At 39.5% G+C, this 27,926-nt stretch overlaps 2 protein-coding genes across 13 annotated transcripts in view; both read left to right on the top strand.

The window, feature by feature from the left end:
- pcloa (piccolo presynaptic cytomatrix protein a) overlaps positions 1-15,267 on the top strand; it is a 70,051-nt gene extending 54,784 nt beyond the window's left edge. For 4 of the 11 annotated variants that reach the window (XM_086268301.1, XM_086268297.1, XM_086268295.1 and 1 more), the window contains 13 exons: positions 422-472; positions 635-765; positions 2,130-2,156; positions 3,213-3,306; positions 4,384-4,455; positions 4,543-4,789; positions 5,367-5,624; positions 6,761-6,949; positions 8,011-8,152; positions 8,307-8,368; positions 10,268-10,402; positions 11,948-12,093; positions 12,184-15,267. In XM_086268301.1, coding sequence (XP_086124427.1) covers positions 422-472; positions 635-765; positions 2,130-2,156; positions 3,213-3,306; positions 4,384-4,455; positions 4,543-4,789; positions 5,367-5,624; positions 6,761-6,949; positions 8,011-8,152; positions 8,307-8,368; positions 10,268-10,402; positions 11,948-12,093; positions 12,184-12,327 — 1,698 coding nt within the window. In that variant the 3' untranslated portion in view covers positions 12,328-15,267. Of the gene's footprint in view, positions 1-421; positions 473-634; positions 766-2,129; positions 2,157-3,212; positions 3,307-4,383; positions 4,456-4,542; positions 4,790-5,143; positions 5,625-6,760; positions 6,950-8,010; positions 8,153-8,306; positions 8,369-10,267; positions 10,403-11,947; positions 12,094-12,183 lie in introns of those variants that run through there. The other 7 variants (XM_086268305.1, XM_086268296.1, XM_086268299.1 and 4 more) reach the window with 5 other exon arrangements.
- A 12,142-nt stretch (positions 15,268-27,409) lies between these two features.
- The window catches only part of cacna2d1a (calcium channel, voltage-dependent, alpha 2/delta subunit 1a), a 100,367-nt gene continuing 99,850 nt past the window's right edge, over positions 27,410-27,926 (top strand). The window contains exon 1 of one of the 2 annotated variants that reach the window (XM_086268123.1): positions 27,410-27,838. In XM_086268123.1, coding sequence (XP_086124249.1) covers positions 27,759-27,838 — 80 coding nt within the window. In that variant the 5' untranslated portion in view covers positions 27,410-27,758. The remainder of the gene's footprint in view (positions 27,839-27,926) is intronic. The other variant, XM_086268124.1, reaches the window with a different exon arrangement.

The raw sequence follows: 27,926 nt of genomic DNA, 5'->3' as shown, positions 1-27,926 counted from the left end.
ACTGTAAGCACCATTAAGATTGCAATATTGAGTTTCTGGGAAAGTTTATTTTGAAGCTATGCCTCTGTCTGCAGAGAGTTTCTGAAGAGCTCTTCTAAACTTTGTTTTAACGTTTGCTAGTAGTTGTCTTTGATTTCATAAGAGATATATCTACCTCTAACTCAATATGAATTTAAGATGTGTATAATATAATTATTTATTAGTTAAAATTAGGTAACAGTATATGTCTTTTTTAAAGGATGTCAATTATCTGAAGGGATCCCTGAAACAGATGCACAGATTCTATGATTTGGAGACTTCACAGTTTAGCCTAAAGTGCAGCATAAAGTACTGTACACCACCTTATAATCAGCTACCAGTACACACAAAAGTTCCACCTACACTTTTGTCTGTTTCACCATGTTGTTTTCATCTTTTACAGATTGCAGAGGGAACAAAGAGCCAACCCCACCCTGTATCTGGAGAGATACAGGTTTGTGACACAAAACTATTACTGTAAATCTGTAATCTGTGTAGATTTAATTCTAAGAGTATAGAATCTGAGTAGATGGATGTTATTTTTGCTAAAATTAGATAGATGCAAGACTAAAATGCAGCCGAATCTATTGTAATTCAGTTGTGTTTCTTTTTGCAGCTTCAAATCCACTATGACAAGCAGCTTGGCAACTTGATAGTTCACGTCCTGCAGGCCAGAAACCTTGCCCCGCGGGATAACAATGGCTACTCCGATCCATTCGTTAAAGTGTATCTCCTGCCAGGGAGAGGGTGAGTTAGTAGTGTTTAGACTGAAAGCACATGTTAAGGATTTCAGAGCTAGAACAAGTAATTAAGTATACAGATTTTCAGAAGCAGTAGCAGCATTCTAGCTAAGATCTTTTTTCCCATCTAGGCTACACAGACAGCCAGTCTGTTAAGCAGTAACTTAGTTTCCATTCATTTTAAAATCGATGTACAATTGATTTTGGCTTATCATGACATCATTCAATGTGCAACACATGGATGTTTCTGATATGAACTCCATAACGCCTATGTGCTACTATGCATAAGGTCGTCTTTTATTTTGACATAGTATAAGTCCAAAACTCAGCAGCCCATTTCTTTTGCTCCCGAATGGCATAAACATTATGTAAATATAATGAGGCACTTGAGTTGCCCCTGTTGATGTGTGTTCCACTGTAGGTGTGAGTGCAGTCAAAATCAATAGCTCTCATATTTACTTGCAATACAATCCAGACTCCTGCTTAAGTCTACTGCTCCCTTTCCCGCTGTGATTGCACTGTAATGCAATTGACTCTCCCACCTTCTCTTCGGCATGAGATGAGGTCCCTCGAGAGAGTGTTTTTTGTTTTTTTCCAGGGATCATTTCAGATAAAAGTAATAATATACTGTATAGCTGTGGGGTTTTTAGCTGCCACTCTCACACGCCTTCGGGTTGACTCATGCACCGATGCCACTGTGAGTTATGAACGGGTTTGGGGCTATGCTAAAGAAACTGAGAGAATGGCAGCCACAAGCCCTACGGCCACTTTAAAGTGGTTATGGAAACATGCACACTTAAAGGCATGTGTGCACATACTCGTGTATACCCTGTGTGTGTATACATGGAATCTCACAGCTATCAATGCCAGCTGCAATCCATAGAGAGGCTTTTCAGTTGCATCGCAGGTCTTCTGGCAACTACGTGGGACAGCGTCTCAATACTGAGAAGCCAGAAAAAAAACAGTGGGTTTTATTTTGTTTTACGTAAAACAAATGTTGAGCCTTCAGCTCTTGCAGCAGAAACTTTAAGAAATAAATCAGACTGCGCGATCTGGCTCATGAGTGACAGATCTCCACTCCGGTTGCCACAAGATCTGTCACGTGACCTGGGAGTCCTCTCAGCACACATACATGCAGTCATGTACACACTATAGCAAAATTTCTATCCACCACTGCAGCAGACCGCAGCTTCCTGTTCATGCCCCTTTCTAAAAGGCACACTTGACAAATCACACGCTAAACCTAAGCTAAGTGTAGACTCAATCTCCCCTCACAGTCCACAGACACTTTTTGACCCGCCCCCCACCCTCCCTCTGACTATTGTTTCTGTATGTTGTTCTCTATATTTAATGCATGCTGGACCCCCTCAGTCAGGTCATGGTTGTCCAGAATGCCAGGTATGTGACTTGCCCACTTTGGCACTTTGGTTCTGTTTTGGTTGATAATTAGTTGTCACTTTGGTTAAGGCAAAAAAAGAGCAAGGTTAATTTCTCTCTGGAAGTTTATTGATAAAAGTCACTTAGTTCAGTCCTACTAACTCCCTTCAACCTGAATATATTTCCCTTAGTATCCATTATTTCATGATACTCTCTTTGGATGCCCCAGATATTATTATTTTACCATCTGTTTTCCTTACTACATATAAACTAGTAGTCCCCTGTGTTGTTTTCAGAGTTAACTGTTGTCTTTTTCTGGTAGATGGTCTGTTTTTCCTTTCTAACCATCGTAATTTGAAACCCTAACATCGGCCCCAATACCCTAGATTTTGACCCTGTTTTGTTATTAAAATCCCTCAGTAATATCCTACATTGTGCCCTGACATCATAATGTACCCTCAGTGCCCTGCATCCACATCCAGTGTACACTATTATTTTGCCCTACGGCCAATTCATACCATTGTTGTCCAGTATAGAGTAGATTGTCCCTGTCTTTTCCAACCTAACTCTTCCAAACTTACTCATATGCTACAGTCTGAACTCAAACCCTACACACTGCAAAAATATCCATGTCAACAAGTCATTTATTGATGCCCAGCATAACTTTTTCATGTGAAATATCTTAACTCAGAATAGGTAAAAAAAAAAACATTTGGTATACGGTCATTACATTTGTTTTTGTCATTGGGACTATTGGTGCTTTTCTTCTTACTGGAGACCTGAAACATTTGTTCTTTCAATGCATAAAAATTCTGTGAAACTAAATGACTTGATGGGCATTGAAATGGACTTTTTTGCAGCACACCCTGACATCATACCCTGCTATCCATGCACATAGGCCCATACATTGTTACCATCCAAACAATGTGCATCACATTCATTCTTTTCCCTCTACTGTGACATTGTGCCCTACTCCAGTATCTTCTGCTCCCTGCAATGCGTAGGTTCACTGACACGCATGTTATTTGCATACATGTCGTTGACCAAGTGTGTGTTGCTGTGATGTGTTCCCCCCAGTGCTGAAAACAAGAGGAAGACCAAACACGCAGGCAAGACTATCAACCCTGAGTGGAACCAAACTGTCATCTATAAGAACATCCACCTGGAACAGGTACTGTGTGGTCAGAGACACTTGATTACACTAAAACAGTTTGAGCCTAGTTTGAGCCACTGAGCTGGGCCTCACTGTACTGTGGTGTTGGTGCTTTTTGGAGAATTATTAATTTAATTATCTGACAAATACAGTAATATGACTCACTTTGTGTAATTGGGATTAATCATACCAACAATGTTTCCAAAACTTTTGTCTCCCAGCTTTGATTCTGTGTCTTTGCAGTGCACATATACAGTATCTGTACCATTTTTTTTAACTGTATGCAACCTGCTAACCAAGCTTGCTAACATTAGCTGATAACTTTGCTCTTTACTCTCACATCCAGATATAATTAGAAAGAAAATACAATCAACATATATTGCTTCCTTACATGCTGCTCTTTATACTCTAAATGGTTGGGTGGCGGTGCCTCTTTTATATACAGTCTATTATTCACGCATGGTATTGATATTACTGTCTTAATGCTAATATTTTGCTTTGTTTAAATGTTTTAGGGTTTTTTCTAAGCAAACACAATTGCATCAGCATGATAACATCATAAGCTGGAGGTGTCTTCATCATGAGCTTGTTAGCATGCCCTGCCAAATTACAGAGTAACAAAACCACTAGTATAGCTATAGACTCAAGCAACATGTGAACCGACACTATGAGCTCAGACACTCAAAAATGTTATTGTTATCTTACGCTGTTTTTTTTTAATGGCATTTTTCTATAACTCTGTAATAGTTCATATATGAATGGACAAATAAGAAAGCCCTCAACTGATTAATTTCCAGATTGAAAATAACAAAAAACTGCAGCACAATATATTGCTTTTTTTTTTACTGCTTCTGTGCCAACCTGTCATCGTTGCCACTGGTTTTCAGCGGAGCAGATGGATGTATCGCTGAGATTTATTATATCTGTTTAGATCCCATTTTAGATTCAGTGAGCCTGTATCAATCACAGCAAAACTGCCAACTTCTGTCGCCGTTTCTATTCGTTTTTCGGCTGCTTGAAGGCGTGAAACTGCTTTAACTTTAGCTTGAAACTTGAAACTTTTTTATGAACTCTTCAACTGTGTGTACTTTTTAGCTTAAGAAGAAGACTTTGGAGGTGAGCGTGTGGGACTATGACAAGGGCTCCTCTAATGATTTCTTGGGGGAGGTAAGCTCCTTTGATATTATATTTTATACATATATGAATCCATAAAGGTTTTCTATAACTTTTAAAAACTTTTCTATTTGCTTGTAGGTGCTTATTGATCTGTCCAACACTGCCCAGCTGGACAACATCCCGCGGTGGCTCCCTCTCAAGGAGCAGAGCGAGGGGGACCACCACAGACGCTCGCACTCAGGCCAGGGTCGTCACAGTTCTTCTAAACCCTCCTCACAGCACTCCTCCCCTAAAACCACTGGTTCCTCGCATGATAATCAGGATTCCCCAAAATCATCTGTCATCAAGAGTCGAAGCCATGGGATCTTTCCAGATCCGGCCAAGGGTAGGACACGATGTATTCCCCTCACCTCGAATTAATCACCATCTTCCCCTAACAACACTCTGCTGCTTCTCTGCTGTTTCCTCGTCTCTGTAGTCTGTTCTTCTTTATCCCTTTCTTTCTCTTTTTTGCTTTCTTCCTGTCACTGCTCTCTCTATTTCTACCTCTACCTCTGTCCATTTTCTCTTTACAGTCTTGTCTCCTTTATTACCGCCACCTTCCTCTAGTCATTTTTGCACCCATTCTAGCTTTCGCTTCATGCTTTTTGCTTTCTCGTGGTCTGTTTTCTTGGTTGCCATGATGTCACCCTGCTTAGAGGCCTTGCCTTAGCTTCCCTCTATCTTTCTCCTAACACAGAGGGCAACATGGCCGTGGAAGGCTTTGAATGCTAGTTAAAAAATAACCTCAAAGTAACATCAAATTTAATGAGCACGATAGACTATAAGACACACTGGCTAGATTCAGTATCTCACTAGCCAGCAACTCAGCTCGTTGTGAGTGGTGCGCAACAGGTGACAACCACTAAGAAAAGCAAAAGGTAGCCTTTTTTTTGGTAATTTGGTGAATCTGGTTGTTTTAGACACACAGGTGCCCTCTATCGAGAAATCTCACAGTAGCCCTGGCACATCGAAGCCTTCCCCGTCCGAGGGCCAGAGCCAAAGCCACAGCCACGGACACAGCCAACACTCTCGCTCACACGGCGCTTCACGCTCCAGCAAAAGCGCAGCACGACAGCACCATCAGGAAAGCCTCAATGGAAGCAGAGGAGGCGCTGCCGTAGCAACGGGCGATGCCCAACAGCAGTCACAGCAGCAGCCGCCACAACGCCTCCAACCAAGTAAACCAAGACGCAAATAAAGCCTACGCAGCATGGCCTCCTCGCACTCATCTGTTCTACCTTTTGTTGAGTTTTTTTTTTTTCCCGTTCCTTTATTTCCTTTTCCTTACTTAGTTTCCCCTCACTCCTCACACTCTCTGGTTCTCTTCAGCATTGTATCCACAGTGTGTCAACCTTTCATGGCTTCTCTTCTGTATGTATTCACAAGTGTCAGCAGCCAGCACCTCACCTGTAAGGTAGCACACTGTCTTTGACCCTTACTTATTTTGACCTCCTTCCAAATACGCATAATGCTAGCTAATAAGTATCCAGTTCTAACTATTTAAAATCCTATTAGTGTTAAAAAATATGTAATAAAGAGGCTTAAATGTACTTTAATGGAGTTAAACTTAAATATTAGCTTTCGTTTTGACTGACATTAGCTTTTAATTTTAAGATGACAGTGTAAACAGTAGTAAATAAATGAAACAGAAAAAAGCAGATTTGCACAAGATGTTCAAACGAGCTTGGCGATAATGTCAGAGCAGCTCGCTCTAATGATGAAAGATTACTGATAAAACAGTTTCGTAACAGAGGACAGTTCATCAGGAAAATAATTCTTCAGAATTCAGAAAATGACTTTTGCTGCCTGCTAGAACTTAAATCATTTCATTTAACTGATCCGACTTTAAAACCGAAGACAGTTGCAGTCCCCTCCCTTATATCATTTACCTATTTGGATTTTTACTTTGATTTTATTATTATTATTATTTATTTTTATTTTTTGAGTTCTGTATAATTTCCTTTTTTGTTAACAAACAACGACCAGCTTTTCTGAAGCTCCTCCACCGAGATGGCTGTGCATGCAGTCCGCTACACCCACCCTCCCAACCCTTTTTTTTCTGTTTAAACAACTACCGGACCCACGATGCACCTCAGTAGATGCTGCACGCCCCACCCAATAGTGATGTGGGAGGGGCACTGCACACTGTGGCTGCATGTGATTGACAGTCAAGCTGGTTGCCATGATGAAGATAAACCGCTCTCTGAATCTCCATCTCGCTCCTCCCTCCTTCTAATTTGAATTCCAACACCATGACCTTTGTTTCCCGGCGTTGACCCCTTGACATCGTGCCTGTGAAACTAAACTCATCCAGGCCAAAGAGGCCGCCTCTCACTGAGGCACCAGAGACACAGCGTAGTGGGCGTGCTCACCATTCAGAGAGCCCAGTCTGACTGGCTGCCTGCCCTGCCATCGATTGTGTCGGCCAAAGGGAGCAGAGCAGACGGCAGACACCTGACCCTCAGGAAAGCCGTGTCAGAAGAGAGGCCGCAGAGCACCGGAGGTGAGAGTTTGCCCAAGAGTCTCCTCTCTGTCGTGTGACTGAAGCACAGATGGAGCAAGGAGAGAAAGAGAGAGTGAGAGAAAGAGAGGATGCAGTACTACTAACGCACACCTGCAGAAAGAAAGAGGGGAATATTCATAAAAGAGACAGGAAGATAGAGAGAAAGTTGCACTCAGCCACATCACCACAGATTCATGCACACACGGCACACACTTTTCTTGAAGGCCACCGACACAGTTCACTAATACCAGGAAGTCAATATCCAAAACTGTGAGATGAGTCATTGAATGTTAACACTTTGCCACTGCCACATCTGCTGCATCATTAAACTGTTATTAGTGAGCTTTTTCGCAATCCGGCATTGATGCCGTGTCGAGTGGCTTGAAAGAAAAACGTGTCGGCATGGATCCTCTCGTGCACCGCATCCACGCATCTTACTTCATTCATACTCTTATCACACTGCCTGATCAGCAGTTTGAGAGCAAAAAAGCTAAAACATTGAAAATCATCTAAAATATCCTGCATTAAACAGTTAAAAAGATTATAAAGAGACAGTCGTAAACATTCTTTAAAGTCCCGAAAATATGAAACTGAAGCACACTGAGGCAGTTTCACTTAAACTTGAGGAATCGGAACGCGATTCTTATTTCATGTAGACGACTAACGATGTCAGTGGAGTCTTCGTGTCTCTTGTTTAGTCTGCATAAACATATACATGTGATATCGCTCTGGTTCTATGTGTGCGTTTTAAGTTTTAAATTTTAAATGTGACTTTTTACTGTCTTGTCTTTGCCGAGAGAAAGATGTCTGTCCATGTGCTTTCAGTGTTTGTGTGCTATTCATTGCGATCCAGTCCTGTGTGCTTTAAAGTAGCTTTCTCTTTGACTTTAGCAAAAACTTTTCAAGTTTTATAGCAGATTTCCACTGCTGCAAATAAGTAATGCTACCTGGCCCATGTTTTTTTTTTCTTTTTTTAATTATTGGAACCAACCGAGGAGGGGAAGGGGCAATTTTTCTTTCTTTGTCTTTGTCGTGATGGGTGTGGTGATATCTATGCACAGCTCGGTCAACCTACAAATCAGGAGATGCCCCGGTCACAGCAGCCTCGTTAGATAGTGGCTTGAGCGGCAGCGCCTACAGCCTACTGGACGAGGAAGCAGAGGCAAACGAGGTGGACAGTGCTATCTTCCAAGTGCCCCGATTGTGAGTCAATTTATTTATCCCACAAAGAGCGGCATTTTAGCATTTTAAACATGTTAATTTGCTTAACTATTCCTCGCTGTACTAAAGATATACTGTACTACATTGTAATATGCTATGCACTTAAATAATTTATATATTTTTTTCTCTTCCTCAGTGGAAAGATCCCAAATGGCACAGATGTGATAAAATCATCACTGGGACACAGTGACACTGAAGGTTGGGCATGTATCTGTTATACAGTAAATGTTTTTTGTGTGTGTTTTTGGTGTATTCATTACAACATTCATGACATGATTATCTAAGAGTGCAATTAGCAAATGGCTCCTAAAGTTTGCATGACCAACATTTAAACTAGTCCCTTGATGTTATGTGCCATAAAGGGGTTGGACATGGTAGGCAGCTACTGACAGGTAGCATTTAAATAAGACTCACCTGGTATTAAATGGGCTCAAACGGTATCAAGAAAAGTGCCCTATGCCATTTCACCACATCAGCCTGAACCATTGATATAAGCACACACTACATCGATACTTTTATCTTGATTCTGACCCTGCGGTCTAAATGTTGCGCCAGATATCAAGACACACCAGTCAAATAAGGCAATATTTTTCCAATCTTTTGTCCAATTGTGTGCAAATTGTAGCCTCAGTTTCCGGTTCTTAGCAGGCAGCTGAGTGGCAGTCGGTGTGGTCTTCTGATGCTGTAACCCATCTCCTTCAAGGTTGGATGTTTTGTGCTTTCACACAAACGTCCAACCTTGGAGAAGATGCTCTTCTGCATACCTTGGTTGTCACAAGTCGTTGTTTGAGTTATTGGTGCCCTAACTATCACCTTAAAGCAGTCTGGTTATTGTCCTCTGAACTCTGGAATCAACAAGCTTTTTTTCCCAAAGAATTGCTGCTCACTGGATATTTTTGTCCTTTTCTGGCCATTTTCTATAAATCCTAGAGATGTTTGTGTTTGAAAATCCCAGTAGATCTAAACTACTCAGACCAGACTGTCTGGCACCAACAACGCCACATTCAGAGACACATAAATCCCCTTTCTTCTCCATTCTTGATGCTCAGTTTCAACTTCAGTGGGTTGCCCTTTACCATGTTTGCCATGTGGCTAAATGCACTGAGTTGATGCCATGTGATTGGCTAATTAGATATTTATATGAGCGAGCAGCTGAACAGGTGTACCTAACAAAGTTGCTGGGGAGTGTATATATTTTATAACTGCTCACAATAGTTACTCATCCAATTTTAAGTCAGCTCTATTGGTCTATTATATGATTTCTTACTCCTTCTTATGTTGTAATTTGGCTTACGACATACCACACTGTAATTATGACACTGTAATTTTAAATGGACTTATTTTATCTTTTTATCGTTTCACCATCTGCGCTCTGTCTTTTTGTGCCACTGGATTTCTCACTTTTCATCACTTCAGAAGACATTACATCCACTGATTTAACCAAATCCCTGCCTGTATATGACTATATAGTCAACCTTAAACCCCAGACTTCATCCTAAATTGTAAAGATTTATGTTATTGTCCTGAGAAAGGAGCTGCTTCCCCACAATGTAACTGTGTAAACAGATTTATGTCCCCACAACATGGGTAATAAAAGTGCACTTACACACAGCCTACATTTGCCAGGGACTTGTTGACCCAGCTTTCACAACTGCCACTTCCATTCAGTTGCCAAGGCAACTAGAGGCCAGGCAAGGCTCATCATAACTTCTCCTTGTCCTTGTTAAATCAATAAATGTGATTGCTCGCAGACCATGTCAGATATTAGTCATCGCATTCACACACTTTGTGCTCTGTAGAGTACGTCCACTTTGAAAGATGCCACATTTAAAATAATTGTAATAATCGAGCTTATACCCATCCTTATTTTCTTAAATTAGCTCTAAAGCCCTTCCTATTTTCAGTAGCTTTTAACTTGAGGTCTAATAGTTTGCTGAAGTTCACTGTAAATACATCCTATTGCTCTTTTATTTGACTTTTTTCTTTTTTACCCATTTAGAAGGTGCCTGGAAAGCACCTCTGTTGTTTTAAAATGTGCCATATAAATAAGGTTAACTTGACTAGTGCATATTTAGCTTCATGTGTGTATGCATTTAGGTAAGACTCAGGTAATGGGAGAGATAAAGATCGCTTTGAAGAAGGAAATGAAGACGGAAGGTGAACACCTGGTCCTTGAGATTCTTCAGTGTCGTAACATCACCTACAAGTTCAAGACTCCAGATCACCTGCCTGGTAACTGAAAATACCTGATCTATGCACATGACCGAACCAATGCCAAGCTAAAGTACACCAACTGAGCAAGCTGTTGTGACATATCACTTATTGTCATCTATTCTGTCAAGAATCGTGTTTTAGGAAGAGGAAGGTGAAAGAGAGGAAAAAGTATATTTACAGAGAGTTTCCATGATACGCATAATTTATATCGCATTTAACAGCTGGGAAGCCCACACAAATATGTGTTCTGGCATCTAGCTTCCCTTCAAATGTTTGCCAGTTTTATAGCAGTAGAACAACTGGTGTTGCAATAAAGTGTTTCCCAGCCCACGTAGAGCATTTAACCCTTAAGTAATATGTACTGTATATGTGTAAGGCTAAAAAAGAGACTGTAAAGGCTCACTAATGACACATAAGCCTGGGCAAATAAGATGTGGGATGTGCCATTTATGAGTTATATTTGACAGAAACTGTGTAGTTCGAGTAGTAGCATACATTACAGTATGTAACTCCCTTTAATTGAAAATTAATTAAAGTGTTAAAAAAATACAAATAGCTTCATTAGAGTACAATCGTATGCTATTTAGCCTTTAAAGATTGCTCTGTGCATTATTATTTAGACACATTGGATAAATGCGTTGGGAGTTATATAGCACAATTACATGAATCTTTCTGCTGATATAATGCAGATTGTTGCCCACACTGCCTCTGCTTGTAGTATTTACTTCCTTAATACCCAAGCTGCCGGCCACTTGCTTGATTTGCATTTGCTACCAGATGGGACCTGCACAAAAGGCTTTATTTCAGCTGAGAATACACTGTCACTCTGCAGTACAGAATCTTGCTCGGTGTTTCATAATGGTAACACTTTATAGTTATGACAGTTATATAAACTATTTATATGTTATATAAAAGTATCGTTTTCAGTGCAGCTGTGTTCGCTATAGACACCCAGTGTCAGGATTCGAAGAATTGGGAGTCACACTCAAAAAGGCAGATTGAAGCAACAAAAGCCATCTTATTGCACTGATACAGAGAACACAAAGTCCAAAACAAACCATCGGGAATCCAAAGTAATCACAGAAATATGCAAGTGAACCACACTGTGAAAGAGAGCAGATGCTGAGGCAAAAATAAAGGGAAGGCATGGCTATTAGTACACAAAGGGGTAATCAGGGAAGTGGACACAGGAGGGTAACGAGAAAGCAGGGAAGTGAAACTAAAAGCAGGTTGCAAGAAACAACTGTCAGAGGAAAACAGGAAATTATTTAAAAGATATCTGCTTAAATCCTGAAATATGATACAGAAGGAAAGGATCAAGCGTTTATTTACAAGCTTGAAACTGAAAAAAAAAGGCACATTTTTATTGCACTAATAAAAAGTTATTAAAGATATATGTTCTTAATCCCTAATCCTAAGTGGAAAAATAGGACGGAACTAAATAAACCTTTTAAAAAATACCTAAAACAAATGATTATAGGAAGACATTTTCCTGCAGATGTCAGAAGTCACACTCAGAGAAATCGCATACTTTGTTTTGTTTTGCTTTGTTTCTGTCCACAGATCTTTATGTGAAGCTCTACGTGGTGAATATCGCCACCCAGAAAAGGATCATCAAGAAGAAGACCAGGGTTTGTCGCCACGACCGTGAGCCGTCCTTTAATGAGACCTTCCGCTTCTGCATGAACCCCACCGGACACGCGCTACAGGTAATCCACACAAAGTGTATGTTCACAGTCACATGCCACGTTAGCATCCCATTAAGCACGCACAAAACTGCTGCTTTTTGTTCTTTCCAGCTATTCCTGGTGTCCAACGGTGGCAAATTTGTGAAGAAGACCTTAATAGGCGAGGCCTACGTGTGGCTGGATAAAGTTGATTTACGCAAGCGAGTGGTGAGCTGGCACAAGCTGCTTGCCAGCACTGCCCAGATCCACTCATAGGAGGGGACTCAATCTAAAAGAAATAAGCTTAAGCGGAAAACAGGTTTCTGACATCTGGGTTCCACATCTGGAACGCTGATTCAGTCTTCTGGAAGGTCTGGGCACGGGAAGAGGGGGGATTTTTTTCTTCAACCTTTGTTTCAGGGCTCGCATAGCTTGCTATTTGGAAAAATGCTTTCAGCAAATGATGATATCTGCTCTGATTATGTGAAAAACTTTGAGGAAACCATTATGTGTTTACAGGGAATAAACACATGTTTACAGGACATACAGTGTACAGCAGTGTAGCCAGGACTTAGAAGAAGAACACAGGTGCTGAGTTCAGAGGTCAAGTGCAGAATCAACCAGGTATTACACACTTTATCTCACATACACACACACATGCTCACGACATTGCACACAGTCATTCACACAGAACTTCAAATCTAATAGATACAGGGAATGGACACACTTATAGATTCGAATTGATTTATTTTGACGTGTTATCCATTAAATGTTCTTTAAATGCTCATTGATGTATTGATTTACAAAGCGTTTTGGGAATGAAATAGTAAAGACTCTGCTATAGAGACCTCTTATTTATTTTTGTATTATGATATTAGCGTAGAGTTCTATGATTTGTCTTCGCCTCAATTATTTAAGTACTTTAACAATCTATTCTGGGAAGGAAGTATATTTTATAATACACTACCTAGCATTCCAGTTCAATACAAAAAAAAATATTGCAAGCATGTTTTTGACTTTATTAACAAAAACTACTTGTTCCCTACCCTTTTAATCTGATTTTTCCCTGATGTTATCCAATGATGACTATTGTTTGATATAGCATCAATATTAATATATATCAAATTGGACATTACATGTTGTGCGCATGAGTCTATCTATTTGGTATGGAGTGCCACATGTTCAACAAAAAAAAAAACAAAAAAAAAACACCTCCAAGGTTCACTTTGTATATAGTGAAGTGTCATAGCTGGACATTATTCTACATATATAGATATAGATATATAGATATATATAGATATCTTTATCACAGACAATCAAGTCTTGATGATTGTGGCATAGAGGTTTTATTTATTCATGATGCTGCCCCTTAGAATGTGAGACGTTTACTATATGAGAGTTAAGCATTTCCTCTTTTTCCTTGTAAGATTGGAGCACATTAGAAGTCTTGCATCAGTCTTGCTTTCGTTCGTAAGGGCAGTCAACTCGACGACACTCGCTTTTGTAGTATTTTGCACTTTTTCTGCTTAGAATGTAAAACTAACATCATCATCCTGCTAAATTATTATTTTTTCACTGGGAAAGTGAGAAACTATAGACCAGGAACTACCCAGAGTTACGATCCTAAGACGCGATGCTGTAACAGTAGCATGATGATGTTTCGTCCCACCTCCACGCGCACTTCATTAAACGCCTATTATGCCCATTATTTCATGAGACAGGTCCTGTACAGGTGTCAAAAGACTGGAAGGCTGGTTCATTTAACATTTTCAGTGAAATATCCGAGTGATTTCTATGCAACATCTACTATATAGCGTAAATAACTGCACCCTGACTTGCCAGAAATATGACACTTGGTTTGAGAGGAAGCATTTCTGTTTATTTTGCACTGCTATGTTTTCATGTCCTCCACGAAATGGTTACTGCTTTAATATGATTTGTTGTTTTCTGTTTGGTTTTTTTATTTACCGTGTGATTTTTTTGTATTGCTATATGAATCTTCATTTATTGCCTGTGAGACAATTTCATATGTTGTATTATATTTGTTTACAGTACATATCAGATGTACAGAGAAATTAGGTTTTTATACACTATGTAGTGCTTGTTTACAATATTTAGAGGGGCCTGAAACTCAGAGAACCAACTTTTTTGCCCTTGTGCACGAACACACGCTCACATTAAAAACGCCAATTCCACGTAGCTATAAATCAAAGGAAGAAAATCGAACATTCCTAGTCATGATTCCTATCTTTGTTTTGCCCTCCCCCTTCGATTTGTTTCATTTTCCAGTAAGTGTATGAATTACCAAAAAAAAGCAACTAAAGAAAACCTTGTAATCAGTGGACTTCACACCTCAAACGTAAGGTGCAACGTGCATTTTTGGTTGCTTTTCTTAACTTTCTATCCATGTGCTCGTGTGTGTGTGTGTGTGTAGCATCTTCACACCAAGTCCATGCATGTCATTAGCTCTAATGCAGTATCCCTTCCTTTACATGTTATCTGTCTAAATTATCTAAAATTTCTCATAACACACAATGAATTATACAAACACACACACCCAGATGCCATCTCTATCTTCAACCTTGTAAATAAATAGTTTTTTTATACTGGGGTTTGGGGAAGCAATAGGTCTTTTAGCAGTCAAAACTAAACAAAAAACAAACAAAAAAAAGTCGCGTGATCTTAGAAGTAACAGGGAGTTGTTTCTCCTTGGATCGCTGTACAGTGGATAGGCCGAGGGAAGAGCTTCTGTCTGTTTTTAGGGACCCAGATTTACCCGACCCTTTACACCAAACACTAAAAGTTTACCAGAGTCTAACACAGAAGTCTATCTTCACAACTCAAGTAGTTGCAGGAGAATTTAAATGTGCTCACACTGGATGTTGCATGTTTTGTTGGTGGTTCATACTATTTTTGTGTCCGGATATTATTAAAGAAAAAACAAGAATGGTGTAGAGAGAGATATAGAACAAATGTTATAGAGGGGGAAGTTATGAAGAAAACTTATAATTGATGATGTATGCTGAGTGTACAAAGAGTATGCTTGTAAAACCTGTCTGGTTTTTCACTTGTAAGTAAACAGAAAAAAAAAGAAATCTAATGTCATGGTTTTGTGATTGTATACAGGAGGTATTGATAAATTATGCAAAATGTGCTGTAAAAATGGCTGTTGCCCCATGTCTAAATATTAAATATCATATAAATGAAGCATCATTAGCGTGCATTGAGTTTACTGCATATTCCACTGTTAGATAGCACGATTTTATTTTGAACGTAGAAAGTGCAATTTCTGGGAAACTGCAGTGTTTTTATATATATATGTCTGTGTATATATTTCCGGGGGGGGGGAGAGGTTGCATACATGGCTTGCATATGAGGAAGTAACAGAATACAGCCACAAGATGGTGCCATCTGCTATCGTTTTGGCCAGTTGGAGCCCCGTGGTGACGTCCAAGCAAGCCTACGCGAGCCTGCAGTGCTCACACATGTGTCTTCACTTATTACTGATTAGTCTTTTCGTGACTGTGTGGGAGTGTGCAGATGGGGCTTGCTGACAGATCCTTCTGTAGCATCATTTGGTCCGGCTTCATTGTGAGACAAATCAGCACCAGGTGTGTGTATATGTGTGCTCAAGGCTATTTGTTGGTCCTTGATCCCTTTGTATGCATAATGCTAAAATGTGCTATAATAGGATATCTGACATTTGCTCAGATGTGTCTATAATGCTATGTTACTTTCATATATATATATATATATATATATATATATATATATATAAAATATAATAATATGGTATACGGTGTTGCACTATGGTAACATATGGTATAATGTGGCATGTAGCAGCACCATATAGCGTGCCCTGTTTGATCCTCCTTGTTAACTCTAATGGTGTCACTACATCAAGTAAGATTAACATAATGTTGTATTCAGTAAGACCATAAGAGCAAAGGAGAAGATGGAATTCCCCCTGTTGGCCGTCAGAAACAAATGCAATTTTAAGATGTAGAATCCTCGCCCATTTTTTATATACAGTCTATGGTATGAGACAAAATTGTGTTTAAAAAAAACGAAGAACCAAACCTTAAACTGAAGCAAAATGTAACCATCCAAAGAAAGATAGATAGATAGCACACAATGACAAAGATGAAGACTAAACTACACAGCACACCAGGGAGACACTATAAGGCACATATAAGGATGAAAGTAAAATAGGCAGTACCTGACAGCAAAACAAAGAAAGTCATGGAGACAAACAGTAAGACACCAGCAAGCAAGCATGGGGAAAAGGAAACACAATACAACTAAAGATTACAAAGGAGACTGGGAAGTCTGAAAAAAGGTGTCTGACATTCTCCACGGACAGGCTTTTCTCATTAGCTTCACCCGGCAACATCATGAAGAAAAGATTCAGTTGTTCGGCTCAACAACCATGGGTCTGAAATCTTGCTGTACTTTCACCCCTGGAGGGCTGTTCTTTAAAGCCAGGAAACTCTGAAAAAAGCTCAGAGGCGACTAATGAGAATGACAGGTTAGCACTAAAACCTTCTAAAATCAATATACAGTCCACTGACTCATATTTAGTAGATCTGAATTTACTTCATGAGTGATGGTGGAATAATGTGTTTACTGCAACATACAACAACCTAAAAGCATGTCCAAATCATAGAAATAATCTGTAACAGTTTTTCATTTTAAAAAATGTTTTAGACTTTTTATACATATGTATATTACACCAACAGGGGGCGTAAGAAATCCATTTTACACAGTCACACAGTTCTCTGTAGTGGAATCCTTTTGGACCTTTGACCTTAAGTATTTCTGAGTTCAAAATAGAGATCCCATAAGCTTAAATGCATTTAAACTTATAAATAACTTACTTATTATTGCATTTTTTCAGGGAGTAGTGCGAGTCTGTGTGTGTCTGTGTGTTTACCGACAGGGGTATGGATCACCTGTGTCAGCACCTGCTGAATGTTGACTCTGCAGCTGAAAAAAAACACCTGCTTCTGCCAGCTGAGTATGCCACAAAATAATTGTGTGTTGGAAAAATAGAAGACCACCTACAGTTATAATACCTACAACAAAAGAAGGATTTTATCTATTATTTTATAGGAATGAGCGATCTATACAAATGCACAGTAATGAAAAGGTTTAAAAGCTGTAATGAGAGCTGCTACGATTCATGATTTGACGGTGACACTGTCAAAACTACAGGAGGCTGAGCTGGAGGTGATGGAGTTGAAAATACTAAGGTTTTTGTTGTGAGTGACCAGGAGGGGACATGGTTAGATGCAAGTATATCAGAGAGGCATTTCAGGGTGAGTGGTTTGAAGGCAAAGTTAAGGAGGAAAGGGTTGAGATGGTTTGGACAGGTGCAGAGAACGGATAGTAGATATACTGGACAAATGGTTGAAGTTGAAGGTGCCAGGTAGATAGCCAGGAGACAGACAACCCACTGTGGTGACCCCTAAAGGGAGCAGCTGAAAGACAAAGAATATGCAAATGCACAGTAACTATATGGTTAACAGAAAACAAAAATCCTTTCCTCTGTCTACACAAGTACTATTTAATGCTTGGCTTATTGGTGTACAGTGATAGAGAATTGATCAGGCATTTGGTGTTGATGAAACCAAGCCAAAGTTACTGCTGTGAAGCACCTTAATGTTAATTTGTGCCCTAAAAAAGAATTAATTATATATATAAAAAAGCAGATGATGCTAATCAGGTACATAAAGCAAAAAGATGACTAATGTGGGGAACCTTGATCATCGCTGGTGATCTGGTACAATTGTAATCTTTCTGAGAACACCTGTTGCAAACACTACACCAGATATCGCTGAATGGGGCAAAGTGAGCACTAATGAGCCTCAAATTGATCTTTTGGAGAAAAAACTTTAAGTATAGCAGGATACTAAGCTCTTAGCTACTGCATGCTAGAACAAAAGCGTACCCAGTAAGCTTGACAGTTGGCTAATGTTCACATGAAGTATTGTCCGCTATTTAAACTTTGCATATTTGTAGAAGAAGTTCACCTTCAGCCAGAGGTTTCTCCAATTTTACCTTTATGTGCTAAGCTAAGCTAGCCAACTGCTAGCTGTAGCTTAGCTTAAATTTACACAATAATACATTTAGAAAGAAGCCTGGTTCTGTCAAATAATATCCCACAAGTTAAGTTAAGAAGCTTCATAAAGCAAAAATATGCTTTATGTCTACAATTTGTATAGTCTGTAATGCTGCAGCTCTCTGTATAAGTTCTTTCCAGAAGTGTTCATGAGAGAAAGATAGAGGACCTTAGATTATATGGTTTGATTAAGTTATGATGTGCTTCTGGCTAAAATTTTCCACAACTTGATCAAATTATGCCAGGCTCTCTCTGCCAGGTTCTTCTCTGGTGTGTACTTTATTCCCTTTATGTCTCCCCTGTTTGTTTCATGTTCCCTGTGATCTCTTTCATATTCCCCCTCTTCATACCGCTTCTCAGTGAGTCCCCCTTTGTTTTCCCCCCTCTCTGATTCTGATAGATCCCTTACATCCTTCGCTTCTAAAGATGTGTTTGTTCCCCTCTTTTGTCTTCAAAGATGTGGCCTGAATCAGATGGTGGCTTGGAAACATTGTGCTGTTGTCCTGCATCTGTGATTCACAGAGCGGTAACTTTGATGAAAACAGAGATCTGACGAGGCGGGATCAGGCAATGTCGTTGGATGCATCAGCTTATGCAAGGTTAGACAGAGGTTACACATCCATCAAATATGCCTTGATCTCCAAAGAGGTGCTGCAAACTTTCACTTGAGATATCACTTGGAAGCACTGCTTCTTTAAGACTTTTGCTGATGGGATAAACTACCCTTGTAACACAGTGGAGGATAAGGGTGCCTAAATTGGAATACTCAAGTAAAATACAGGTATCTACCTTTAATTTTTGCATTGATTGAGTAAATGATCTTAGTTACCACTGCAGAATAGTGTAAAAGAAAGCATCTGGATTGTGATTGAATTTCCATAACCTTGTTCCTAAATTTGTTCTCTTGCTCTGAAATTCACATCTGGTAAAGTCCAGATGTCCAGATGATACACAGACACGGATGTGCTGTCTCTAACCAGTGACTGATGGTAGTGTTTTGATAAGAGGAGACGCCAGCATGTAGGACACATGAATGTGAATTGAGAAAGGGATCTTTGCTGGCAAGTGTCAGAAGATGATGTTGTAGATCATGAGCTTTAGCTGCAGCGGTTGTATATGATGCAGAAAACATATGTTAACATAACTATTAGGATAAGACATTAATCAGAGTCACCTGTTACATATGTGACAGTTTACTGCTCTACATGCATGTGGTCACACGAGTCTTGTCAACAAAAATTCTTTTGAGAATTTGAGTAGGAAAATGTAATTTTTTTAGAAAGGATTCAAGATTTTGTGAGTTAAAAAAGAGAACAGGACAGCTAAGACCCTTCATATCTCATCACCTCAGATCCTCCCTGAAGACAGCTTCCCATCACTGGATGCCCAGTTTCACCCTAAGGCCATCCTTTGCTGGGCCATGACTTCTCTTACTGACAGAATAGTTTTCACTAATAGTAATGTGATCAGTCAGTGCACAGAGGGGACCGAGGCTGCCCCTGTCCCAAACGAGACATCATATCACACACACTCTCCGTCACTTCTCTTTCACTGAGTCAACAAGGTGTAACCACTCCAGCCATCACCTGAGACAAGACTGTGGTGCAAGAAAACCAGTGTTGTTTTTTATGGGGTGACCTACAAACGCTGTGTCTCGCAAAGAAGAGGATATTCAAGGAATTTGCAAACACAATCTTTAAGATTATATAAATATCAATAAGTTTGAATCAATCATAAATAAATGATGTGACATCTCAGGAGAAAATCAGACACTTGCATATACTGTATGCTAACAACAAATAGCATCGCTGTAGAGCAGGGGTAGGCAACTCCAGGCCTCGAGTGCCGGTGTCCTGCAGGTTTTAATCGCACCCTGGGTTAACACACCTGAATCAAATGATTAAGGAGACTTGAAGGAGGAGCTTGGCCATTTGTTATTGTTTTGGGAGATTTCATGCTGCTGTACAGTAACTTCTCATAGACTAGTGCATATCAGACCTAAATAGCAGAGGCACCAGTTGCTATAAATATACAAATATAGAGCAAGACTGGAGGAACAGAATGAAAACACAAAAGGGAATTACCTAATTAATCCAAGGAACACAGAACCCAAACTCAAAGATAATCAAAAATGTTCGAATGAATTTCAAACATAAAAAACCCAAAAGCTTGGGTATAAAATCCAATGATCGTGGCAAGCAGCCATGCAACAGCTAGTTCATCTGAAGCTAAGCCTGCGCTGTGCGCACTGACCCTCACGTACGTAGCCAGCATAGCTGTTGGTGTTTTGGTTCCCTAGGAGTGACATTGTGCAAAATATTATCACTCTTTCCTCACAGCAAGAACCCATGGCCTTTCTGTGTGTTTCTGTGTGAAGTTTGCATGTTCTCCTCATGTTTCTGTGGTATTCCATGGGGGGAAACCCACACATCCAAGGACTGTCAAGGCTAGAATAATTCTCTTGTCACTGTTTTTGACCAATGACCTATTGTACAGCTGGAGTTATTCCCCTGGCACAGCACAAAGGCTTCACATTTTCCTACTGCTTATTATATGTTTAATGGAAACAAAGGATATTGGTCCCGTTCTATTTTATCATTCTATTTGTCATTTCAGAATTTGAACTCTTTTTTGAGTTTGGTTAAGTGGTAGAGCTAATGTTTAAAAGTCCTGTGATTGGACATTGTAAGAAGTCTGTATTCTATTTTTTAAAGGCAGATTGTCGGACTTATTCATATGAGATACTGTGTGAGTAGGAAAATCTTTCAGCTATGATAAACACAGTGCAGTGTGATGAACAGAATCAAGAGGGTTCAGTGTGGAGGGTGAAGCATATGCAGTGTGTGGGAGTTTTTAGTGCATATTAGAAATAACAGTACTTAAGAATAATGGGTGTATTAGTGGGAGGTATTTAAGTAACAATAGGCCATGCAGGTGTAGTAGGCCTCTTTGTCCTCCTCAACCAAGAAAACCTGATTCGACTGAAAGATATCTATATATTTGTTTTATACTCGTGGTATATTTACTGCACAACAAATCTTATTTGTTGTGGCTAATGGAGTATGATTTTCTCCATCAGGATAAGTTGTAAATGCAATAGTGCCCCAGACTGTGCTGCATAAAACCATGAATGGAAACTAACTAAGAACATGTAAATTCTGCAGAGGTCCAATTTGCTTTCTGTTATGAATGCAGGTAACAGTAAACAAGAAAAGGCAAAAGAAGCAAGACAAGTATGAGCGTTTCAGGAAACTTCTTGTAAGTGCCTGGAAGAAATTGAATGAAATAGGTCAATTTGTGTGTGCTGACTGTAGGTTGAGAGACCGAAGTGACAAATCTTGCCAAGAAAGCAAACAAGCGCATTTTCAAAAGGAAAAAAAAAAAAAGACTGTCGAAGTAAGCTTAGATAAAAATCATCAACACATCTCTTAATGTTCTGTCTAGATGAACAGATTCAACCTTTTGGCATCAACACCATCAACAACCACCAACTCGAGTTGATGGTTGAACCATCTAACACGGAGTCTGATGTAAAACGGGGTCAACAGAGCATTCATTTGTTAAGGAACTGAACTTTTTTTTAAATGTTAATAAGGAGATTTTATGTCATTTTTATTGTTCGTTTTATTGAAAGTCTTTTAATATTTCATCTTGGTCTGCTGGTTTAGTGTTTTATCTATCGAACATAAAAACTCCCTCAGCAACATTAACATCTGCTTCAAAATCAGGGTCAGTCAGAGAGATTGTTATTCACTCTGAAAAATCAGGTTATAAAGAAGGAAAACAAAAACATTATTAACCGTCCTTTCAATGTTTTGTCATCTGAATTCAGGACTGTGTGGGTAAGCTGCAAACAAATTGCCCTTTTGTGGATTAATAAAATGACCTGAATCTGAATCAAAAGACTTCATTTCTTTCCTTGTACTCCATCATTTTCCTCTCTAGAAGCTGGAACTGACAGTGAAGACTACATCCTTGTTAGCTCATGCTGAGATAAAACACATGGCCCTTAATCTTTCCCAGAAAGATGGTGTGTGGGGAGAGATGTGATTAAAGTTGGAAATCATTTATCGCCACAGTACCACAGACGAGTTATTAAATGAACTGCGTTTGGCATCCTGTGGGGGCAGGCAGAGTGGGTGCATGAATGCAGAGTTTTGCTCTTTGGGGAAGATTCAGCAGTATGTATCAATTTGTTTGTCTTGCAGAATACTGAAAAATGTGACAGGATCTGACAGTGACATTTAAACTTTTGAGATGAAAGCCAGATGCGACAGATGCCTCATGATATTTTATCATGTTGCGTGGCTCCGAATGTTCTCCATATGCTTACAACCTGCATTTTTCGGTGACATCAGCATCATGAAAAAGTACCGGCAAAAAAAGTCATTGGCGATGATCAGAAATGCAGGAAGTAGGGAAAAGAACACACAGTGTTTGACTTGAAGTGGTTATTTGATGTGAAAAATAGCCATAGGTACATATTTGTTATTTGAATATGATGCAAAGCATTTTGCCCTGCAAATGTGTTTTAATGAGCTTATACATTTAGTAATTAAACCTTATTGCTTAATAGATCTTCCTCCTTTGTGCTGTTATATTAAGAAATTGTGTATAAGAGCTGGTTGATTACACTAAAAATGATGTGGTTATATCTAGGGCTTACAGTGGGATGTTGCCGATGGGGAAACCCCAAGTTCCGGTGGAAATGTGCAAGGTGGGGAAAATAATTACTTAGAAATAAGTCACATAATAATAAGTCACTGTGATCAGCTGACCTGTGCTGCTACACAGAGATCCATTGCTCTTTGTAGGTTTACCCAACTGATTTAAACATCATATAAGCTGATGTTATGCAAGCTTAAATGGCTGAGTTCCAATCCCTACACACTATTAAGTATGAAAGGCACAACCCAGTGAGTGAATCTAATCAGCGTCATTACCCTAAATATAAGTTTATGTCTGGTACTTTAGTTGTAACCTGGTAACAGTACCATAGATGTAACTAGTCCTCAATCAAACATCCCTGTAAACTTTGACAGAATAATTCAAACCAACCGGTGTTGCCTGCACTAAACTACTTGGTGCAGGGGTGGGCAACTACAGGCCTCGAGGGCCGGTGTCCTGGAGATCACCCTGGGTTAGCACACCTGAATCAAATGATTAATTCATTACCAGGCCTCTGGAGAACTTCAAGACATGTTGAGGAGGTCATTTAGCCATTTAAATCAGCTGTGTTGGATCAAGAATACGTCTAAAACCTGCAGGACACCGGCCCTCGAGGCCTGGAGTTCCCCCACACCCCTGGCTTTGTGTTTTAATGGAATCGTTGAGCAACAAAATTACTATGCTTCGATTTGTTTTTGCAAGAGCTTTTACAAAAACACAATTAGGCTAAACATTGTGTATAGATCTAAAACTCCAAAATGAACAAGGATATTAAATATAAGATTTAAAATTTAAATCTAATTTGCTGACCTTTGAAAATAATCTCTGATCTTCCCTACTAGTGAAATACACCAGCTGTACATTTAGCTCACAGGCATGTTTTGTGACAGACTTCACAGAAACAGTTTGTGTGTTTTGGTGAAATTTGTTGAGCTGTTTGAAAAGTTGCATTTGGAATCATGTAGCATTAAAAAAAACAAAAAACATGTTACTCTGTTTATGATAGCTCCTCTTCTGTAACTAGTGAGACGCTGAAGTATTGCAACCACAACTTTACATCTGCAGCATGAACACATCACAGGGATGGGAGGGAAAGAGGATGCGCTGAAGATGTTAAACGGTAGTAGCATGTGGGGGCTGGAAGGAGTGCCAGGCCAATAATAAAACCAAAAAAAAAAACCAAAAAAACAAATGTAAAAATAATATACATTAACCTCATTAACTAAAGTTGCCAGTGTGCCATCCTGAATCAATCAGGCCTAGTTTAATTCCTGGTTTTATGCTTCTGACAGGAAACTAAACTCACATTTTGAATGATGATCTGAATAAAATTGACGACACACACTTGTGAATTACAACCTCAATTCCAAAACAGCTGTGTTTGTATTTAGTGCATCATGAAACAAAAATTATGACAAGAAGACTGCCATCAAATTTAAAATTAACCAATAGTCTTTAAAAGTGATACATTTTCTATGTTTAAATATTTAACTTGTTTTCTATCTTTTATTGTGGATAAAATAGGAGTTTATAAGATTTACAAATCATTATGTTTTTTCTTTACACACTTTTTTTGGAATTGGGATTGTAAATTTGATTGTCTCTGCAGCTTCATTTCTACAAAGACATGTTAGGCGTGTCCTCAGTGGATGAGAAAAAACAACCTTGTGGCTTAGTTGACGACAAATGCATTGCTAGGCGACGGCCGGGGGGGGGGCTATTCCCTGGACAGGTGGGTGGGGTCGCGAGCTGATGACAGAGGCCACACCTGCTGCCTGCCAGACGCATATACACATTTCTAATTCACTCAGAAACAGACACACACCTGTCTCACTGTTACACACACACACTTGCGCTGATTTTTACCTCCTGCTCTTTTCTGGAAACATGACCTGAAGCAAATTGTACTTTAGTGGCCAACAGGTTAAAGCAAAAGTGCAGTGAATCGCATGACTGAAATCAACACAACCTTTACACAGGGTACAATCTTAAATGCCAAATGAAGAACATTTTTTCTATCTGTGTTCATAGTATTGTCTTTTTAACCTATTTAATTTTGTCCTACAATTTCCCATCTGCTGAATATGCTCGCTTAAGTGTGCTGCCATCAGGGTGCATTAGGATTGGCTTTGAAATGGCATTTAAAAAAAACAAAATAAGTATATTGCTCCAAAATACTGAAGCCTTAATTTAAGGAAATAGATAGTCAAGCAGCTGGGTTTTTGTTAGCTTGCTTTGTTAAACCTAAATGGCTGATGGCAGCTATCAAGTCTCCCAGAAAACACCGGCTTTCTGAATCTACCATTAGAACAGAAACAGTAGTGTTGTAACCAGGTGACCTATTGCAAACAGCTGCATATTTCACACAAGAAGACTTGCATGACTTGCATGGTGCCCTGCAAAGAACTGAACCACTGGGGTAAACGTGACAAAGTTACCCGACTAACCTCAGATCCTGCTTTGCAGTGCAGGCCTCAGCAGATTAGCATTCGTGTCATATTGATGGCCATATTATTCATTCTCTTTGCAGCTTTCTTATTCTCTATGGGGGGAAAAATATCTGCTTTGCCTGTGCACTAACTTTTGGGGCAGGGCAGGTAGTGCACATAAATTATCAAGACTTTGTGTATGAACATGGAGCAATGAAAAAAAAGGAGAAAAGCTATAGTCAAAGCAAAACAATGAGCCAAAATATATAGAGGAAGTTTAGTTTGTCACTTAGGTGTCTCCCTTTACATCACACAGAGTCATTTGATCCAGTGTTAGCTTAAAAATACTGATTATAGCATGAAACAACATTGAGTCAGAGATTTTATGAAAATTGGATGTATTTAGTCATACTGAATTTGCTGTTTTTGAGAGGCTTTTGTAAGCCAAAACTAATCTCTGTGAAAAACCCATATAATCCTATTTAAGAGAGTGTTGCATTTGCTGGCCTGTTTCAAAAACACGAGCAGCATGAGGGATTGTTATGGTTTTTTATGGGAACACATTGTACATTTTTTTTCCACTTAGAAATATCTTCAGAATTAATTTAAAAGTCGACCTGTGGACGTTCTTAACGGATAATTACCACATATAGTTCATCTCTGTGGGTTTTTTTTTTTTTAAATAGTGTATAGTATGTTAGCCCTTAAACCTTTAAACCAGCGTTCCTCTCTCCATATGGTCAACACTCTTTCCAAACCGGCCCCTCCTCTTCGCCATTGCTCGGTAAATACACTTCAACCCCCCACCTCAGAGCCATGCCAGGCAAGAGGTCCCAAAGGAACAGCTTTTATATGAGCTATAGTGAAACCTGAGAGGGGGGGCATAGACAGCTATTTGCACAGCATATCTATTTGTGGGATTCACGTAGCAGGTGGGCAACACTTTGCCTTGTTTGTCTATTGTGACCCACACAGCTCATCTGCATGCAGACATCCATGCACACAAAAACAAGCAGACAAAAATTCAAGCCAAAAAAAGAAAAGAATTATCTTTGGGGGGTTGTAATAATGGAGGAGCTTGAAGCAAATTAGTGAAAGATTAGTTTTGCATCTGACAAGGGGCTTTCAAGACAAACCCGTTAGAAAATACAGTATATGGTTCTGGTATTTACCTTGCTGATTGTCCCAGCAAAGGGAAATGTCACTCCATATTAAGTTTGCCACAGCCCTTGGAGCCAGTGGAATTTATTATCACATTTCTGCATAAAAAAGAGGCACTGCGCTATTGAAAATTAAATGAAGGTTCATCATGATACACATAATAAAACGGAGAGCTTTTATTGGACGGGAAGAGTGTATTATTTTATTTATTTTTTGAGATGCTTGACTGAATCTGACATGGACTACAACTGGGTTGTGGGCCTGAAATGCTTTAAGCAACGCATGTGACCAGACAAGAGCAAAGTTGCCCTGGAAGTCACCTGACTTTGTTGTTTACAAGAATGCACATGAAAAAACATTCAAAAGTCAGCTCTGTGAGGAAGAAGATCATTGTAGGAAGGATAATATAGACGCACAGTCAGTGGAATGTGTGACTTATGATGATGATCAGCTCGAGGTCATATCGGGCTTTAAGGTTATCAGAGGAAAACTTAAATCTAAAGACACGGGCTGCAGTGTTGTTAGAATCTCCCATGTTTGATAAGGCCAGTGTGCCGTAAATAACTGTTGCTGGGTGACGTGAAGGGCGCCCGGAAACCCATTTGCGCCTCAGCAACACAAACATAAGAGACCACACACACTGCAAAAAAACATGGGAAAAAAGTGCCATTAAGGGTTGCGTATTCTGATTTTTTAAAGTTACCTAAAATCTTAAATTAGGTCACGTGTACATGTCTACGCATAGATTGACTTTTCCCATTTGTGTAAAGATTTCTAAAAGACTTTCGAAATAAACTGCGAGGTTTTTTTTCCCGAGCCATGCAAAACTTGGGTGAAATCATCACAATCACTCAAACACACTTCCACCCCTCGTGTTCATCCCCGCGAACCAACGATGTTTTTTGCAGTGTGCGGAGTGGCACCGCTCTGCCGGCCGAGCTTGAGCTCTACTATAAATGCGCCCTCCCCTTTTCTCCTGTTTTTTTTATTTTATTTATTTTATAAATCTTTTGGACACACGCTTGAGATTTGCTCTAACAGCCTATTCCAGTTTGAAACACTCACTTAAGAGTGTCTCTCTCTCACACACACAGATACACACGCTACACCCCCCTCCCAAAAAAGAACACACTCCTTCAACTCCATCGGTGGGGAGAACATAGCTATCGGATGAGATTTGTTTCCAAACGCGCACCGATGGCGGTGTGAGGCGTTTGGTTTGAGAAATACGAGTGGCGCTTTGGATTTGTGGGCAATTCTTCTTCTTTTTTTCTCCATTTTTTTTTTGTTCATCTGCTGAATCCTGCTTTAGGGAAATTAACAAAGATATGGATTACTCACTTTGTCTATTCCTACTCTTGGCGACCGTTTCGTCTGAGTCGAGCGGGCAATTCCCAACATCGCAGATGTGAGTACTGTACAGCTGAAAACAGCCTGTTGGCTTTTTAAAGTAATACGGTGTTGTATCATAGAAATTTTTATGTGGCTCTTTTTTC

This window comes from Aulonocara sp. 'chitande type north' Nkhata Bay, linkage group LG17, assembly GCF_057382095.1.
Source record: "Aulonocara sp. 'chitande type north' Nkhata Bay isolate Kocher_YH1m ecotype deep benthic linkage group LG17, A_spYH_male_GT1.1, whole genome shotgun sequence".
In the NCBI taxonomy this organism is placed as follows: Eukaryota; Metazoa; Chordata; class Actinopteri; order Cichliformes; family Cichlidae; genus Aulonocara; species Aulonocara sp. 'chitande type north' Nkhata Bay.
The sequence above is the reverse complement of the archived record's forward strand: the minus strand, read 5'-3'. Positions and strand labels throughout refer to the sequence as shown.